This window comes from Delphinapterus leucas, chromosome 7, assembly GCF_059928025.1.
Source record: "Delphinapterus leucas isolate spDelLeu-1000000601 "Yukka" chromosome 7, BTC_Dleu_Yukka2, whole genome shotgun sequence".
Lineage (NCBI taxonomy): Eukaryota > Metazoa > Chordata > Mammalia > Artiodactyla > Monodontidae > Delphinapterus > Delphinapterus leucas.
Window position 1 is genome coordinate 77,637,945 of NC_143135.1, and position 20,107 is coordinate 77,658,051.

The 20,107-nt window shown below is 40.0% G+C and overlaps 1 protein-coding gene across 12 annotated transcripts in view; it reads left to right on the forward strand.

Moving 5' to 3' along the window:
* YAP1 (Yes1 associated transcriptional regulator) overlaps positions 1 to 5,992 on the forward strand; it is a 107,721-nt gene extending 101,729 nt beyond the window's left edge. For all 12 annotated transcript variants that reach the window (XM_022562045.2, XM_022562049.3, XM_089915450.1 and 9 more), the window contains 2 exons: positions 947 to 1,059; positions 2,895 to 5,992. In XM_022562045.2, the coding sequence (XP_022417753.1) occupies positions 947 to 1,059; positions 2,895 to 3,133 (352 nt within the window). In that variant the 3' untranslated portion in view covers positions 3,134 to 5,992. The remainder of the gene's footprint in view (positions 1 to 946; positions 1,060 to 2,894) is intronic.
* The last annotated feature ends 14,115 nt before the right edge of the window (positions 5,993 to 20,107 follow it).

Below are 20,107 nucleotides of genomic sequence, written 5' to 3' on the forward strand. Positions count from 1 at the left end.
GCCTTTATTTCACACTTTGCCATAGTTTTTCTACAATTAGCAGAACCCCCAATTCTACAGGCGATGCCACCTGGTGTCTGCGTGCTACTAGGTTAGGAGAGTGTCGTATTTATGAAAGTAATAGTCTAAGGATATTTACCATACTTGTATGTAAATCTGTGATACTTTTCATTTAGCCTAAAGTAAAAATCTGTCTTGGCTCATAGTTTTCTGTTTTTCTCAAGGTATGTGCCTTGTAGTTTTTTTGTTTTTTGTTTTTAATCTTTCCTTCATCTGGAACTCTCAGGGCTCCTATCTCATGCTAAGGTGTTTGTTTGCAGCTCCCCGCCTTTCCCAAACAGAAACAAGGAGATCAAGCTAGGGAGTTCAGTTCTTATCGGCAGTGACTCATGTTTTGGCCCAGTCAAAAAAGAAATTCTGGTTCTTTATTTTGGTTTGATTTTTCTGGCTTAAACTCTCTGCATGAGAGCTAGGAATTTAGCATGAATCTAGTGCAGACCTGTCTCACCACCCACCTGGAGGTTGTGTTTTGACCTATGCCTGTGACCACTGCCACTTGGGGAATTGAGACCTTGAAACAAATGAACCATGTGGAGCCCCTAGATTCAAATGATACTAGAGAATATCTACACAGAGAATTTTCTGTCACCTAGGAAAACTGGAAATATCTTTCTTTTCCCTTATTGCCACCAAGCCCAGAACCTTAGGAAAATTTTGGCCCCCTAAAGTTGCCAGTTTCAATTAGGATTAAGTTGTCTGTTTCACCTCATAGCAAAAGAGCTTTGTATGGGCCCTGAAGGAGGGTGCTTGTTTCAGATGCTGCAGGGCAAGAATTTTCACTAATCCTCTTTGAGAATCATGTTGGTACTCAGCAGGTGTTTATATTTTTACCTTGAAATCATTTCTTAAATTTTTTGTGTTGGTCTTTAACTCTCATTCTTTGTAGTGGCACCTATCACTCTCGAGATGAGAGCACAGACAGCGGCCTAAGCATGAGCAGCTACAGTGTCCCTCGGACCCCAGACGACTTCTTGAACAGTGTTGATGAAATGGATACAGGTTGGTATTCTTTATTCCTCTAGCTTTCAGTGAGAAGTAGTCATTGTATTACCAGGTCTAATTAAACTATTGTGAGCAAAGATTATTCAGAAGAAAACCAATTGAGATCCTGTAAACTTCAATTCAAATTAAGTTTGCTTTGTGGGGTTTTTTTGTTTGTTTTGTTGGCATCTTGTAATTTCAGTCTTTTCCCAGTTTTTAAATGTCATGAATATCTCAGCTCTATTTGACATGACTTATTTTATATTTTAGCATTTAAAACATTGAGTTAATTGACAGAGCAGTTGAGGACCCTATTAGAAGTCTCTGTTATATGGATTTGTATTCTTTTTTCTTTTTTTTTTAAATAATTTTATTTTATTTTATTTGGCTGTGTTGGATCTTTATTGCTGCTCGCGGGCTTTCTCTAGTTGCAGCGAGCGGGGGCTACTCTTCGTTGCAGTGCACAGGCTTCTGATTGTGGTGGCTTTTCTTGTTGCGGAACACGGGCTTCAGTAGTTGTGGCTTGCAGGCTCTAGAGTGCAGGCTCAGTAGTTGTGGTGCACGGGTTTAGTTGCTCCGTGGCATGTGGGATCTTCCCGAGCCAGGGCTCGAACCCGTGTCCCCTGCATTGTCAGGAGGATTCTTAACCACTGCACCACCAGGGAAGCCCCTGGATTTGTGTTCTTAATTTTGGAGAAGATCTCTATATGTGATTCATATGTCTCTATATGTGATTCATTGTCTGCTTCCCTCTTTTTTGTGAGGGTCTTTGGTCCAACTTAGGTGATATGGGGCTCAGGAAGCCAGGTAGGAAAGGCTAGGTGGTGGGGCTTACCTACTTTATTGTTAGAATAGTTTCAGGGATCTTGCAGAAGCTAAGAAATACCTGCGTCACAGGGGTAATTATAGAACCCTTTTTCCTGTGGATTAACCGGTGACCCTGGCCTTGGCAGCTATCAGAGGGCACGAATTGGCGGGGAAATGAAGCAGTTCTCCAGCTAGCTAGTTCTTTAGCCGGCAGCTTCTAAAAGTGTTTGGCAAGTCTTCTGTACCTGTGCTCATCCAGTTTATGGCTTTGATGCTTCTGGGAATCCACAGCGCCCTCTCTTCATCTAAATCTTAAATCATCCATAGGAGTTGCTTCAAACCCATCTCATTCATAACACCTTTCCTGACTCCTCTGTCCCCCCATTTCTCTCTTTAACACTTAATGGTTTATATTAGTTTTTCTGAAAGCATGTTCCATTGAAGTGTTAAGGAATGTTAACATTGTCATGGACAAAAAGGTTTCTTGGCAAGGTAAGTTTGGGAAACCTAGAAGCAAAGCTAGGAAGACTTACCTATCCAAGGACTTTTTGGGAGGCTTGTTTTTACTGTTGTGAATGTGAATCTCCTAAGGGTGGAATAGTTTTGTGCAGTTCTTTTATTCTGTTCCCCAGTGTGTACTTCAGAGAAAGACAGGTCTATACCATTCATTTTTATATTTTATCTTATTATGGTGGTGCATACCTGGAAGAGAGTCAAGTAGTGATGCTGTTGTGTCATACTTGTTCTTTCTCTCTTGCTGTATATAATTTTTTAAGGAATTTTTTTTCAGGACCCCCTTCACTGCTCAGCACATAGTAGTAAGCAATCAAGCTTGTTCAATATCTGAACAATTTTGAAGCAAAAGGAAACTTGCGTTGTTACTTTGCTATCTGTGAGTTGTTTGACCTTAAGTAAACTGTGGGCCAGTGGAGGAGGTCGGTCAGGAATGCGTTTCTTTCCCTGTGCATTTATGTATACTCACATGATACGGCTCTGATGTTAGCTTTTCAAAAAGGACCTATTCTCTTTCTCACTGTTCCATCTAGGTGACACTATCAACCAAAGCACCCTACCCTCACAGCAGAACCGTTTCCCAGACTATCTTGAAGCCATTCCTGGGACAAATGTGGACCTTGGAACACTGGAAGGAGATGGAATGAACATAGAAGGAGAGGAGTTGATGCCAAGTCTACAAGAAGCTTTGAGTTCTGACATCCTTAATGACATGGAGTCTGTTTTGGCCGCCACCAAGCTAGATAAAGAAAGCTTTCTTACATGGTTATAGAGCCCTCAGGTAGACTGAATTCTAAATCTGTGAAGGATCTAAGGAGATATACCTGAAATTTCCAAATAAGCCGGTTGTGATCTTCTGGCTAATACAGAAAAAGATGAACAAACGTCCAGCAAGATTCTTTCATCCACTATTTTGCTCTTCCTTGTCCATTGCTGCTGTTAATATATTGCTGACCTCTTCCATGTTTGGCTCTAAAGAATCAAAAAAAACTTTTTTTGTTTCTTTTGCTATTATAACTACTGTTTGTTTTGGGGGCTGGGGGAAGTGAGCCTGTTTGGATGATGGATGCCATTCCTTTTGCCCAGTTAGACGTTCACCAGTCATTTTAACTAAATACTCAGACTTGGAAGTCAAATGCTTCACGTCACAGCATTTAGTTTGTTCAAGCAATTGTTTCTTCAGCTGCCTTTGGCCAGTGGAAAAACATGACTTACTGGTCTGACAAGCCAAAAATGTTGTATCTGATATTAAGTACTTATGCTGATTTGAAGAGATAGCTGAAACCAAGGCTGAAGACTGTTTTACTTTCAGTGGGTTTTTTTTCCTCCTAGTGCTATCATTAGTCACATAGTGACGTTGATTTTATTTTAGGAGCTTATAAGGCTTGAGATAATTTCCATAGAAATATATTAATTATTGCCACATACTCTAGTATAGGTTTTGGTGGGTTTTATTGTGGCTTTTTGTTGTTGTTGTTTTTGGTTTCTTTTTTGTTTGTTTTTTGTCTTGGTTGGGGTTTTTATTGTTTTGGGGTTTCTTTTTCTTCTTTTTTTTTTTTTTTTTTTGTTGTTGTTGTTGTTTCTCAGAACTTAGGCAAATTACCATTATAGTGAATCTGTTTATACTTGTAGCTTGGGACAGTTATTGTAGTTCCTTTGGTAAATCTACATGTCCTGGTTTTTTTTACCATCTTATTTAAATCTTGGTAATCTGCTCTCTCTATATATACCCACACACACACTTATAATGTTTATGATAGTGTGATAGCAGAATGTATCTTTTTTTTTTTTTTAAGTTTTCCCTACTTTCCAATTTATTTTAAAATGGTAGCTTTGAATGTATGCATTTAGAATACATGACTAGTAGTTTATATTTCACAGGTAGTTTAAATCTGGTTGGGGCAGTCTGCAAATGTTGGTGGTAGTTTAGTGTTCTAGAAAGGGCTGTTATTATGGGTAGTGCCTAGAGGAGTCCTGTATGCCCTCTGGGCACACAATGGATATTATCTGATGAATTTGAAAGAAGCAAACAAGAAATGGCTTTATTATCCCCTGGTTAGTCCCTCAGACTAATTTTACGTCTTGATGGGAAATCACTGAGTTAGGTTCATAGTGTACATGACAGAAGTAAGCTTTATATAGTGGTTTACCTTCCTTTAGCTTTGAAAGTTTACCTTTGCCTTAGTTTTGGAAGTAAATTCTAGTACTTTAGTTCTCTTTTGTAATGAACACATTAAGGACTACATTGAAATATTACCTACAAAATCGTTCTTCTAAGACTTGCTTCTGCTTCTGTATGCTGAGAATTGACCCTGGATAGTATATAGAATACTGTAAGGTCATAAGTTAGCTGGTAAAGTGATCAGATTAATGTATATTGGTAGTTGAATTTAGCAAAGAAATAGAGATAATCATGATTATACTTTTATTTTTACTGGAAGAGATATAACTAGAGTATGTGTCTACAGGAGTAATAATGTTTTCCAAAGAGTATTTTTAAAGGAACAAAATGAGCATGAATCAAACCTTCAGTATAAGCTATGAAGTAATACTTGGTTGTGAATTATAGTGGTATCAGCTAGCACCTCTATGATTAAGGGTCTTTCAGTGTTTCTAGAGTAAGCCCTTATTTTCAAGGGTTTATAAGACATAAAATCTCTTTTCCTGGCTAAAACTGCTATGAAAAGCCTCAGCTTAGGAAGACAAGTGTTTTTTTTTTTTTTTCTTTCTGATTACAGAATCTAAGCATTTTGACCCTTCAATTTAGAGGAGTGCAAAAGTTGGAAGTAAGAAGTTTTATATTAAGTAATTTCGGTGCTCAAAATGCAATCACTGTGTTGTATATAATGATTCATAGGTTGATCATTCATAATAATTGACTCTAAGGCTATTATTAAGAAAACAGAAGAAAGATTAAATCTTGAATTAAGTCTGGGGGGAAATGGCCACTGTGCAGATGTATTGATTTTTTTAGAGGAATAATGAAATTCTGCCTAGAATGCATAATTGAGTTTATGGATGGATGCTACAGCATGTTGGCTTTTTTATGTGCAGAAGATCAAAGCTACTTGGAAGGAGTGCTTACAATTTGCCATTAAGCCACAAATTAAGATCGCATTTTATATATCAGCAGAGTAGCTTTAGATTAGGGGAGAGGGTGGGAAGGTGGGAGGGGAGTTGTGAAGACTTAGTGGGACCTTGATAGAGAACTTTATAAGCTTCTTTTTCTTCAATAAAGACTTGTCTTGCATCTTGCTGTCATTAAAGTCAGTTGTTCCTAAAATTTTAATCACTCAAGTACACCCACAAAACAAAAATATGGAGTTCTTCATTTCCTCTCACCTTTAATTTACCCAGTTATACCTCAGTGTTGAAGCAGCACCGTGGTACCTAACAGACATGGTGCTTTGATCTTATCGTACCCTCTGTACTGATCTGAAGGAGACCTAAGCCTTTCTCTTTCTGAGTTTGAATCACAGCCTTGACGTGCTCTTCCTTGTTTTATGTCCTTATTCCTAATGTAACGTGTTTAACTGCTTCTTGGTTGTATTGGGTGGCATTGGGATAAGATTTTAACTGGGTATTCTTGAATTGCTTTTACAATAAACCAATTTTATAATCTTTAAATTTATCAGCTTTTTACAGTCGTGTTCTTTTGAGTTAGTGCTTCTTAGATCTACTTATGGTTGATGGAGCACATTGATTTGGAGTTTCAGATTTTCCAGAGCACTATTTGTTATAATTACTATTTTCTAAATATAGTGCCTTTTTAAAAAAAGGAAAAAATATAAGGAAGTGACTTTTATACAAACGATGTTGCTGTTTTAAGTATTCATACTAAATAGATGCATTCTATATGGAACCTTGGCAGAAACACTGAAAAACTACTTAATTGTGTAATTCATACCAGTCAGTGTTGAAATTCAAACAGTGCAAAAGTGGGAGGCAATATCAAATGATTTACAATTTCAGAGCTTCTGCACATCTGAGAAGGAATGCTCGGATCAATTTTATCTTCCATAAGCACGGTTTTAAAAGAGTTGTGGGTGTGCCTATCTTAACAATTGTTTTCTGTATCTTGAAAAAGTATTCTCCACATTTTAAATGTTTTATATTAGAGAATTCTTTAATGCACACTTGTCAAATATATATATATAGTACCAATGTTACCTTTTTATTTTTTGTTTTAGATGTTAAGAGCATGCTCATATGTTAGGTACTTACATAAATTGTTACATTATTTTTTCTTATTGTAATACCTTTTTGTTTATATGGTTCAAATATATTCTTTCTTTAAACTGTTCTTTGTTGTTTTTAACGATTAATATATTTAAAACTTTTTTGGCTTCTTAATGGTCTTCCAATAGAACAAGTATTAGTAATAAAAGGTGATTACAGGGGTAACTGGTAGACAGATTAAACTTAAGGTTGGTTTGGCATTTGGAACTTTTGTAGTATGGATATAATTCTTTGAACTTTATGTTCCGTACTCTTCCTGTAGACCATCCTCATCAATAATAGTGTGTGTGTAAGCTGAATTGTATCAGCTTCATTCTTAAATGATTTTACTTCATGTAACAGCACAGAAGAAACTGTGGTTTCTTTCAAAATAGCCTTTGGTTTTATTTCTCCAAAATATTCTCTTAATGATCTCCAAAATATAATATATTAGTGAAAATTATCAGTTATTATTTTATAAATACACAAATTTAAATGGTAGGTCCTAAACTTTGAATAAGAGGTAGATTTGATTGTCTTTGAAAATGGTTTACTTCTGTGTTTGTGTATATAATATCTTCAATTATTGACACATCATTTTTGGTGAGGCAAATCTGAAAACAGTGTTTTATTATGTATAATTTCTTTATGATAGTAGAACACTAATTTTGTGGAGCTTGAAATTTATCGTTCCCCTTGTGCAAAATGTAGTGGTTGTAGATTTTAGCTCAAAACCATACCTTGTATCTATAGACATTGCACCTCTTACTAGGGAGTTGCTCTAAGAGGTGGTGTGCTTTATGTTGGATGACTTGAAGTCATTCTGGAGCCTGTGAACCAGAATTGTACAACCTTTTAGGTAACTGATTTAGTCAGTCTGTGTCAGTAAAATACTCAGGAGAAATAGCCTCTAGAGAGAACAAGGACTGGTAACAAAAGGAAACATTGGTGATAACTGCAGGGGGTGGTCAGCAGACCAGTGAGTTACATTTAATCTCCCTTGATTTCCATCTTGTCAGCTGAGGTTGTAAAAGAAGAGCAGCCCTAAGGACACCCATCACATTTTCTTACCTCCTGTAATGGCAACTAGACCATCCCTGGTCCTGGCAACTGTCAATTATATTGAAAATCTGGCTTTATTTGGTATTTATGAGTAAATTCACATACTGCTTTCCCCTGGGCTTCAGGGTTGCATGTGCACTAGTGCTTCTGGAATCAACCATGTCTTTGGCAGGGTGTCTCCATGTTGTCCCTATCCTGCTTTAAACTGTTGGCATTTAATTGCTTTATTTAAGTAATCCTGAAAAACTTGATAAACAGTCTTCTTCAATTAAAAATTTACTGAATCAGATATCAGATGAGAATTCTGTGACATTTAGTGCTACAGTTTTTCCAAATCAAACATGGAATATTTTTTCCAATATTTGGATACAAAAAGCTCTGATATAAGTAAAATTAATATTTTTCTAACCATAAACATAGCCTTAAGCTGGCAAACTTAATACTACCACAAATGAAAACAGTTGCAGAATCAGGACACTAGCAAACAAGATGATATTGAAAAGATACTCTGAATTTTTTAATCTGTCATATTTTAACCAAAAACAAAATTCCTGAACTAGGTGACTTGACATCTAAGCTGTGAGGACCCTGTTAGAAGTTCGAAACAAAACTGGATCTGTGTGTGTGCTATTTGGAGATAATCTGAGCAAAGAGTCTAATTATGTAAAATTCCTAAACAGCTAACCTGGCACTTGGAATTTTTTTTTTTAAGTGAAACTATTAAATACTAGAGTTACTGTAACTTTGTGAAGTTGATACTGGTTTATATGCAAAGTAAATGAATGGACAGTGCTTAATTCTTACTAAAGGAAACCTCTCTAAGAAACAACAAAAGAAAAAAATAGCATCTAAATCAGGAAGATGTCCTGTTACTTAACGTGACTTTTAAGGCTGTTAAATTATTTCTTAGGGTTAGGACACAACTTTACCTATATTTCCTTATGTCTCAAGTATATTTTATGTTGAGACTATAGTTCCTATGACCTTCACAGAGTCCCTATAAAGTAGTCTATGAGCTAAACATCACCTTTTTTTTTTTTTTTTTTCCTCTTGGTACGCGGGCCTCTCACTGTTGTGGCCTCTCCCGTTGCGGAGCACAGGCTCCGGACGCGCAGACTCAGCGGCCATGGCTCACGGGCCCAGCCGCTCTGCGGCATGTGGGATCTTCCCGGACCGGGGCACGAACCCATGTCCCCTGCATCGGCAGGCGGACTCTCAACCACTGCGCCACCAGGGAGGCCCCTAAACATCACCCTTTGAGTATAATTTTCATTGTAGGATATTATTAGAAATCACACCTCAGTTCCATTTAAGGATGTTTTTATTAGTTACAAATCAAGTTCTTGTGTATAGTGGATTTACACAGGATTAAAATGATGCTCTATGTAGCCAGTTAGAAGAGAAATTCATTTTCTCAAAGCTGTGGATTAAGTGGCAGAATCTGAGGAAAAAGCACTGCTGCATTTCAATAGTATCTCTATGAGCTACCAAAGCCAACATAGTGATAAATGGACTAGGAAACTGGGCTGAAGATCATTTCTCCTAAAGTGAGCTTTGTAGCAACTTGTTTTTAAGCACCACTTTCTACCAATTAAGAGGTAAGCGTATCTATAGCCAGGGTTCAACAGAGGCATCTCATTGGCTCAGTGATGAAGATCTGAATGATGATCAGAATATCACAGCTGTATGAGATTCCAATCACTGGGGTGACCATGAATCAGGACCTTAGATTTTATGAAAGATACAAAGAATCATATTCATGAACTGCCAGCCTACTGAGTAGCTTGAAGTCACACTGTGCAAAGCTACATGTGCAGTATCTTCTGAAGGAGGCCATCTGCTGAAGTGTTTCTTCTGGACACCAACAAGTCTCTTGAGCCCTATAATATAACCTCAACAAGACTGGCCAGAGTAGAATATGGACTTGAGATTTAGTTGTCTTTTACAATCCAAACCTTACACAGCATGAGCCCATGTACTGTCCAGTCGAAAAACAGCTGATGCCTCATGGGACATGTGTATGTTAAACAGCTCTGAACTCCCCTTTGAGGGCACATCTTTGATCTGGAATGGAGTGGAAAGCCCTGGCTACATCTGGAATGTTGTTTAGGAAATTTAACATTGATTTGAACTAAAAATTAGCTATTGACAGAATCCCGATCAGTCTTCTAAAATCAAAGTTCTCAAGGCCTGAACATTTCCAACAGTTTCATCGTTGTACCGTGCTAAATATGGCAAGTTTCAAAAGCAGGTTCTTCCCCATCAAGCTGACATCCCACTGCCATCACTTACTGTGGGGCTTGAAGACTGAAACTTTTGCTATCAAGGGTAAAGTGAAAATACTGTAATTTATACAGCCTCTGACACTGGTTATACGGACCAAAACAAAATGTTATAGGGATAACTGGTAAACTATTGAGATTCTTTAAAAGCAATATTGTTTTTCAACATGAATACGATCTTTCTCATCATCTTGTTTAGATGGCAACAACAATACGTTATTGGATAATTCAAAATGGTCCTTCAAACTTAAGTCAGTCTACTCAGGGTACTTGCATAGGTGCATGAACCTCTCTGCCTGCTCTCGTTAGTATACACAGCAAGTAACCTACCCCTTCCCATTTTTATGTAAGTATGCTGTTTGTTTTCAACAATAATGAAGAATATTCTATAATAATTATCAAAACATTTGTACATGTTACCTTATTTGATCACTCCAAGTCCTATAGGATATGTTATAGGTATTATTACTGCTATTCCTAATTAAGTGCCTCAAACCTAGGTCCAAATCCCACACTATGTGAAGTGACTGGTAGAAGTTGAGGGCATAGCCCATAACTGGGAAACTGTGTACAGGCTAACCATACTCATGGGGCCTCTTCCCTATCCCTTGCCCCACTGCAGACGGGACTGTGCCTTCCACACAGAGGTAATCCTAGAAAGATTGCCACAACAATGGCAATGCTCTAATAGGTTATTAAGTCTTCTGTCCATTTTTAAGAATCATGTATACATAGATTCTGCAAACACACTACCAGGTAATATTCTAGCCTTGAGCAATAAATGGTATGGTAACTTCCTCAAGTTGCTCACAAAATTAGAAGAGATAAGACTGCTAAGTGCTGAAGAGTAGTTCACACAATGTACCATGAGAGTATTGTCTAGGGAAAGATTACTTCCTCCTGGGACTACGCTCTTATGGTAGACACAAATCCCTGCCGTCATGGAGTTTACCACACTCCATGGCCAGGACCAGATGATAATAGTATGTATTGAGTGCTCACTGTAGGCCAAGCACTTTCCATGTATTAACTCATTTAATCCTAGCAACAACCCAGTGAGGTAGGTCCTATCCTAGTTCTGCAGATAAGAAAACTAGCATAGAGTTCCCACACCTTTGAGTAGAGGATTTGGGCAGTCTGGCTCCAAAACCTGACCTCTTACCACCATGTGCTGTGTATGGCTTGAGTTCCTGGGTGAAAATTTTTAATATTCAATGAACAATGGAGGCCTTTGAAGGTCTTACGGTACCATGAAAAATTATTTAAAGTACAGGCTATCCAATCATAATTTAAGGACATTATGATTGAACTTATCCAAAGGGTAACAAAATGGGCTGAACACAAGAGAGAAAAAAATACAGATACCTGCATATACAGTCCCAGAGATTAACAGTGAACTCAGGGTACCTTTGATCCACTCCCATAATACTATGGGTCAGTTTTTTTCTACATGGCAAATGGAAGACAGGAGGGGAAGTCATTTCAAAGGCAACTGAATTAGTTTCTCCAATGGTATAATCAGACTTTGCTCAGACAGTGAAGTACTGTAGATGGTAATAATTCTATTTATCATACAGAGATAGAAATTAGGAAATCTGGTGTCTGAGCAGATTCCTAACTTGTGAAACTTACCTCAAGAAAGAAAAACTATGGAAAATCTAACCTCATGAGTCCACCAAGAGTAGCTACTCATAGGCTAAAAGGCCATGACCCCATTGTGGCAGGGGGAGGGGGGTGGGTCTTTGAACAGAAATGGACCAACTAAAAGGCCTGAAGAAAACTGAAGTCACAGACTTACTGTCAACAAGAGGCAGTAGTGCTTCCATATGTGCTAAAGCAAAAATCCAGTCGAAACTCTTCGGCACTGCCCATGAGTTGAGATACGATGTCGGCACTTCAGTGACGGCACAAGCATCTCAGCTGGTGTGCAGCAATCACAAGCCAGTATGAGCAGAGATGACACTTGAAAAGTATCTTAAAGTACTACCTCAGTTTAACCTCATTTCTGTGTGGCTCCCTGAAGACCCGTGGCAATAGACGAGTGCAGCTGTGCCACCAGAGAACAGGTGATGGGTGATAGGTGGTTCCAGAAGCTCTCAAAGGTGGCTGCCTATAAGAGGAGTCACAACAAGACCTCGGTGGCTCGGTGTTGATGAGTTCCTAGTACCCTTCACAGTTCACTCCTCCAGAGAGGGATAAGTCCTGAAGGAATTGTCTCCGGCCTTTCCATTCAAGAGAAGACTGAATCGTGTCCAGGAAAAAGATAAATGAATTTGTAGAGTAAAACAAATGCCAGAGTAAGCAACCCACATAGGAGAAACTATTCAGTCAATGTATAGAGAGAGCACCTGCTAGGTGATGAACAGGGCAACATCCCTGCGCTCATGGAGCTGACCATCTCAAGGGAGAGGCCGACCTGAATTTCACAGTTATCTAACTATGATTGTGATCGTTGTTAACCCATAAAGATTTGGGGAGCCATGAGAGATGTGTTGGCTAAATGGAGATAAAAAATAGAGGTTGCTGCTCTGTTAATCCTGTTTTGTCATGAAGAACAACTGATTTAGGTGATGAATTTAATGGGCAACTCTAGAGTGTGTTTGATCTCATTAAACTCTAACATGACACCCAGGAAACTCCACAAATAAGCTCAATCCACAACCCCTTTAAAATCAAGAGCAAAACCGAAAGAAACACAAACTAACATACAACAGTTCCAAATGCACAACATGGATCTAAAAGATTTGTCACTTCACAGTTTTTAAGTTCAGGTCAAATCCCGTTAGAACATATCTGTACATAGTTAAAATAAAAATCCCTGGTCCTACCCAAAGCCTCTCATTTAGAATTTTAAGTACAACAAGAGAATGTTGGCAATTCTGTTATTTCATCCCTAACAGGAATTGACCTCATTTCTCCAATTGGCTTTGTGTATTTTAAAATTGACCAGAATGCCATGTGTGTTTGATTAGCACTTCACACCTTGTTTACAGTGTATGGCGTTTGGGGGGGTGGGAGGGCTGCTGTTGGCATCTGTCCAGCTGTTCCTGATGAGGCCCCCAGGCTGAGAAACCTCCCTTGATCGGGACAAGTAGGGCAAAGGCCAAGCTGACTGAGTAAAACATCAAATGGTCCTGTTTTTCCCTTTTTCTTTTTTAAAGAAATGCCCTAAAGCCTGAGCTGGACTCCTAGAGCTCTCTTTATTCCCCAGAACCAGCATCTAGGAAAGAAGAGACTTGTTTATGGTACTGCCCTTTCCCCTTGGCCACAGCAGAGTGTTTTTCCTTTGGGCTAAAGGTGTAAATGGCAACTGGTTTCCAAGACTATTCAACTCACATGGCTGCTGAACTAGTCAGGACTGATACGAACAACTTCCCTTGCACCACCCCAGGCGTGGGGAGGCCTCGTGGGGCATTGGTGGGGAGAGAGCCTTGCCGGGCAAGGGGGCAGGGTAGCCGGGAGTGAGGTCAACACAGTCATGACTGGGGAGCCTGGTACATCAGACTCACAGAGGCAGACAAGATGGTATAAGACAGGGTTCATCCAGGTTTCAAAATCAGAGAATGGAGGAACTTGGGAGAGAAGAACAAGGCCCAGAAGTTCGGAGAAACTTGCTCAAAGCCATACAGCTAATAAGTGGCAGAGCCAGGAACAGAACCTTAGACTTTTGACTCCCAATGAATTTATCCTGTTAACTACATTGGTAAAAATCACATAGAGTCAAAATTACCCTCAAAAACTCCTTAAATTGCCCATATATAGGACAACAAGATGCTCATTTGGAAAGCAGGCACTCAGGACTACGACCGAGGGAAGGAAAAGCCGGCCCAGATCACCAGTTGCATGATTACTCTAGCACCTATTTTTATAGAGTGGAAGGGTCCATGGAATCACCCAGCCTTCTAAAACATTATTTTTTTCGTGCTCTCTTCTCTTTGTCTTCAGAATATATAGTTTGTGTGAGTTCAGTACGTGGTAAGGTGCCCACTATGCCTCAGGAACCCTACTGGCCAGTGAGGAGTTACTGCTACTGCTACTGCCAGTGTTACTGCTGATAATAATAATAATATAACCAAGCTATTAAGAGCTGAGTATATGCCAGCACTATTCTAAGAGATTTATTAACTCCTCTAATACCATTGATGAATAAGCAAGTGCCCGCTTTCAAAGAACTCATTGTTTAGGGAAGTGGTTGAATATTAGAATCCCTTGGGGAGCTTTGAGAACACCCTAATGTGTGGGCTCTAGCTCCAGAGATTGATTGACATTGGATAGGGGGATAGCCTGAGCACCAGGATTTTTTGAAGCTCTCCAGAAAATTCTAATGTGCAGCCACGATTGAGAACCACTGAGCCAAGGTAAAGCACACAGATGTGTAAGCCTGCAGTGACAGGTGAGTGTGCCACAGTCTAGGTCATCCCTGTGTGCTAAGAGAGCCCATAGGTGGGACACCTGACCCAGATACCGAGAGTCAGGAAGAGATTCCCAGAGGAAGTGAAATGTGAGAGAGCATCACTCCAGGCTTATCTCACCAAGGTGTGTCCAAGGGGAGTCTGTTCCCATCATGCTGCTTCCACTCACAGCTACCCAGTTGGCCCTGTCCCAGATGGAACCTTTAGTTTTAAAGAGCCTGAGCCAGTTAAGGTCAAACCAGCACTTGTGAGGGTAAGAGGTCCCCCCACAAAGCCAGGTGCTGGCTTTCACACCGACAGGAGGTGCCTATCTTCTGCCTGTGTTTGTCAGCAGCAGAGCCTCTGTGCCCAGGAGCGACTGAACAGGACTGGGCATCTGGCTTGTTTGAGGAACTTCCCTTCTTGGCGTAACCCGAGTTGGGGTCTTGACCACAGAACTCCTGATTAATATTACAGCCGCACTATAAATGAGATGGATTTTATGTGCTAATTTAGGGACTGAGAACCATTCATAACATTGCTTTTGATGGGTAAACATTCTAGTTCCAAACAATCAACAGGCAAAGAATTCTTAGACTATGTTCTAGCTACGGAAATTGAGTCTGTATGGTATACATTACATTCCGAGATATTAATCAGAACTGATAAAGTGGGTATAAGATGTAAAATATTGTATTTTATTTTATTTTTTGGTCCCACCGCGAGGCTTGCGGGATCTTCGTTCCCCGACCAGGGTTTGAACCCAGGCCCTCAGCGGTGAAAGCACAGAGTCCTAACCACTGGGTCACCAGGGAATTCCCAAAATATTGTATTTAAAAATCCACATTTGGCCTAACTGCATCAATGTGCCATACACCAAATTGTTTAACACGTAGAACAAAACGGGAGGCTGGTTAAAAATTTACTTGAAAACATTTTGCAAATTGACTAAAACTTTAAAATTTTCATACTTTCTGTTGATACCTTTTGAATATTTTGAAAGCAAGTTATACACAAATGACAATGGATGAAATGAAACCTCCTGGCCTTACTGTAAGTGACCTTCAGTCCTGGAGGTGAGAGACATGGGACGTGCAGATCTTCTCCGAGGCAGTGGTGTGTGTGAGCAGGCCGTTCATCTGCATCACCGCAGGGAACTCAGCAGCCCAGGGGCCCAGGGGACAAAGATGAGTGATGGGAGATCCGATTTGAAGTTGTCGAACAAGATTACCAGTAGTTTCTGCTTCTAGCACCTTATCCCAAGAAAAGAATTGAAGATGTGTGTAAAGATTTAGCAAAACAAGAGCAAAAACTCTGGGAATAATTTAGTTTTCCAAAATGGGAGATTTGTAATTACAAATTTGTGATTACAGAATTAATTATGTAATATCCATAAAATAAAATACTATGCAACCATCAGGAATGATGTTAAAGAAGCATATTGATTGACATGAAAAGATGTTTATAATATTGAATACTCTGACGAAAAGACAGGGTACAAAGTTATATTCCTAGGACCAACCTCATGACTAACACAAAGCAGTACTGAGTAGCGAAACAATAATATTAAACATTTATATCCATTTTTGTTAAAAAAAAAGCTAAATACATTTTTAAAAGAGAATTATAGACATTAAAGTATTTACAGAGATTATCTCTGAGTGGTAGGATTATATGTCATTTTTATTCCTTTTTATTTATCTCTATTTGCTCATTTTTCTACAATGAGTGTGTATTACTTTTGTTAAGTTAAAAAATAAAAATAAAAAAGCTTCAGATTTGTGACTTATACATCTCTATGTCTGTCTTTGAGTAGATGATATTCCTTCAGGGGATTTATATTTCTGAAGACCTTGTAAAGTGATGCATCTCCAATCTGAAACTTTGCTCATCACTTGCTTTAAATAAGTACAGTTACTACATGTGATTTATATCTCATAAAGCCGTTTTTAAAATGTTACCTCTAGATTTTTAGGGTACGAATTCTGTATGATACTGTAATGGTGCATACATGACACTGCACTTCACTTGTCAAAACCCATATAACTTTACAACACGAAGAGTTATCCTTAAAGTATGCAAATATTTAGAAGATCGTTTAGGAGGTAAGGGATGCCGGGATGGAATACAGAAAGTGACAAAGAATCTAAAAGTGTTACAAGTCTATGAAACAACCTCACTGAAAGGAATGGGGAAAATGTTGCTGACCTATGTAACCTTGGAAATGAAGGGAGTCTGTAAGACTAAAGGAAAAAGTAACTGCACACAAAACTTGTAGTCTGATTGATAAAGTTGTTTCCCACAGTGGTACGTGTTAACAATTCTGATACCACCATGAATGTCTGCTGAAACTAAATCATTAACTAAATTGATGAGGGACCGTGAGAGCCAGGTTTCTCACTGTTAGAGCAGGGGTTACAGAGAAGCAAGGGGAGGAGGCTAAAGTGACCCACGTGGTAATGGGTTAGAATTGGAGACACTGGTATGAACTCATGTTTAGTTTAATTTAGACACAAGTGATTATGTATTAAAATATTTATAGATATGTGTATATACATGGGTGAGTATACACACATGTATTTCCTTGCTCTGTCAGCTAAGAGGGGTTTTAAGCCCTCTTAAGCAACAGCAACAAATATTCTTAATCCCCCTCACCTTACTTACACAAATAGTAGCATATTATACACACTGCTCTGCACCTTGCTTTTTCATTTAATATATCCTACATATCTCCTATATCAATATATAAAACTCACAATTTTTTTCACAGCTGCACAGAATTGGGTTGTGTGGATATAACATAACAGCTTCCTATCAGTAACATGTATTATTTACAATCTTTTGCCATTTCAAATAATGCTGCAATAAATCCCCTCATACATGCATCATTTTGTACATACACAAGTATATCTATAGGTTAGAGTCCTAGAAGTGAGAATGCTGAATTAAAGGAAGTGTACAAGCATTTGTAATTTGATGAATGAATACAAACAAATTTTAGAGCTTAGAGGTTGTTCCATTTTCATACTCCCGCCAGTAAATTATAAGAGTGCCAGTTCTACCTTACCAACAGAGTGCGATGTCCTGCTTTTGGCATTTTGCCAATTCAACCGGTAAGCAATGATACCTCTGCACGTTTAATTTGCATGTCACTTATTATAAGTCAAACTGAGCATCTTTCATAAATTTAAGGCTCATTTGTATCTCTTTTAATTTTCCATTCAGGTCATTTTCCCATTTTATTCCTGAGTTGCTGGATTTTTTTCTCATGAATACGAAACAGTTCTTTATGGGAAATTTGTTCTTAATCTGTGATACAAGATGTAGAAACGTTTCCCAGTTTGTCCCTAGTCTTTTGACTTTGCTTAAGACATTATGTTGGCTGGGAATTCCCTAAGATGGCGGAAGACTAAGACGCGGAGATCAGCTTCCTCCCCACATATACATAAGAAATACATCTACACGTGGAACAACTCCTACAGAACACCCACTGAACGCTGGCAGAAGACCTCAGACCTCCCAAAAGGCAGGAAACTCCCCAGGTACCTGGGTAGGGCAAAAGAAAAAAGAATAAACAGAGACAAAAGAATAGGGACGGACCCTGCACCAGTGGGAGGGAGCTGTGAAGGAGGAAAGGTTTCCACACACTAGGAAGCCGCTTCGCGGGCGGAGACTGTGGGTGGCGGAGGGGGGAAGCTTTGGAGCCATGGAAAAGAGCGCAGCAACAGGGGTGCGGAGGGCAAAGCGGGGAGATTCCCGCACAGAGGATCGGTGCCGACCGGCACTCACCAGCCCGAGAGGCTTGTCTGCGCACCCGCCGGGGCGGGCGGGGCTGGGAGCTGAGGCTTGGGCTTCGGTCGGAGCACAGGGAGAGGACTGGGGTTCAGGCATGAACACAGCCTGAAGGGGTTAGTGCACCACCGCTAGCCGGGAGAGAGTCCGGGGAAAAGTCTGGACCTGCCGAAGAGGCAAGAGACTTATTCTTCCCTCTTTGTTTCCTGGTGCGCGAGGAGAGGGGATTAAGAGCGCTGCTTAAAGGAGTGCCAGAGACAGGCACGAGCCGTGGCTAAAAGTGCGGACCCCAGAGACGGGCATGAGACGCTAAAGCTGCTGCTGCCGCCACCAAGAAGCCTCTGTGCGAGCACAGGTCACTATCCATACCCCCCTTCCGGGGAGCCTGTGCAGCCCACCACTGCCAGGGTCCCGGGATCCACGGACAACTTACCCAGGAGAACGCACGGTGCGCCTCAGGCTGGTGCAACGTCCTGCCAGCCTCTGCCGCTGCAGCCTCACCCCACATCGTGCCCCTCCCTCCCCCCGGCCTGAGTGAGCCAGAGCCCCCAAATCAGCTGCTCCTTTAACCCCATCCTGTCTGAGCGAAGAACAGACACCCTCCGGCAACCTACACGCAGAGGCGGGGCCAAATCCAAAGCTGAGCCCTGGGAGCTGTGCGAACAAAGAAGAGAAAGGGAAATCTCTCCCAGCAGCCTCAGGAGCAGCGGATTAAATCTCCACAATCAACTTGATGTACCTTGTATCTGTGGAATACCTGAATAGACAACGAATCATCCCAAATTGAGGAGGTGAACTTTGAGAGCAAGATTTATTTTTTCGCCTTTTCTTCTTTTGGTGAGTGTGTATGTGTATGCTTCCATGTGAGATTTTGTCTGTATAGCTTGGCTTTCACCATTTGTCCTAGGGTTCTATCGGTCCGTGTGTGTGTGTGTGTTTTTTTTTACTTAAAAAAAGTTTTTTTTTCTTAATAATTATTTTTTATTTTAATAACTTTATTTTATCTTACTTTATTTTACTTCTTTTAATCCTCTTTCTTTCTTCCTTCCTTCCTTTCTTTCTTTCTTTCTTTCTACTTTTTCTCCCTTTTATTCAGAGCCATGTGGAGGAAAGGCTCTTGGTGCTACAGCCTGTAGTCAGTGCTGTGTCTCTGAGGTGGAAGAGCCAACTTCAGGATACTGGTCCACAAGAGACCTCCCAGCTCCACGTAATATCAAATGGTGAAAATCTCCCAGAGATCTCCATCTCAACACCAACACCCAGCTTCACTCAACGACCAGCAAGCTACAGTGCTGGACACCCTATGCCAAACAACTAGCAAGACAGGAACACAACCTGACCCATTAGCAGAGAGGCTGCCTAAAATAATAATAAGGCCACAGGCACCCCAAAACACACCACCAGACGTGGACCTGCCCACCAGAAAGACAAGATCCAGCCTGATCCACCAGAACACAAGCACTAGTCCCCTCCACCAGGAAGGCTACACAACCCACTGAACCAACTTTAGCCACTGGGACAGACACCAAAAACAATGGGAACTATGAACCTGCAGCCTGCAAAAAGGAGACCCCAAACACAGTAAGATAAGCAAAATGAGAAGACAGAAAAACACACAGCAGATGAAGGAGCAAGATAAAAACCCACCAGACCTAACAAATGAAGAGGAAATAGGCAGTCTACCTGAAAAAGAATTCAGAATAATGATAGTAAAGATAATCCAAAATCTTGGAAATAGAATAGAGAAAATGCAAGAAACATTTAACAAGGACCTAGAAGAACTAAAGATGAAACAAGCAATGATGAACAACACAATAAATGAAATTAAAAATACTCTAGAAGGGGTCAATAGCAGAATAACTGAGGCAGAAGAACGGATAAGTGACCTGGAAGATAAAATAGTGGAAATAACTACTGTAGAGCAGAATAAAGAAAAAAGAATGAAAAGAATTGAGGACAGTCTCAGAGACCTCTGGGACAACATTAAATGCACCAACACTC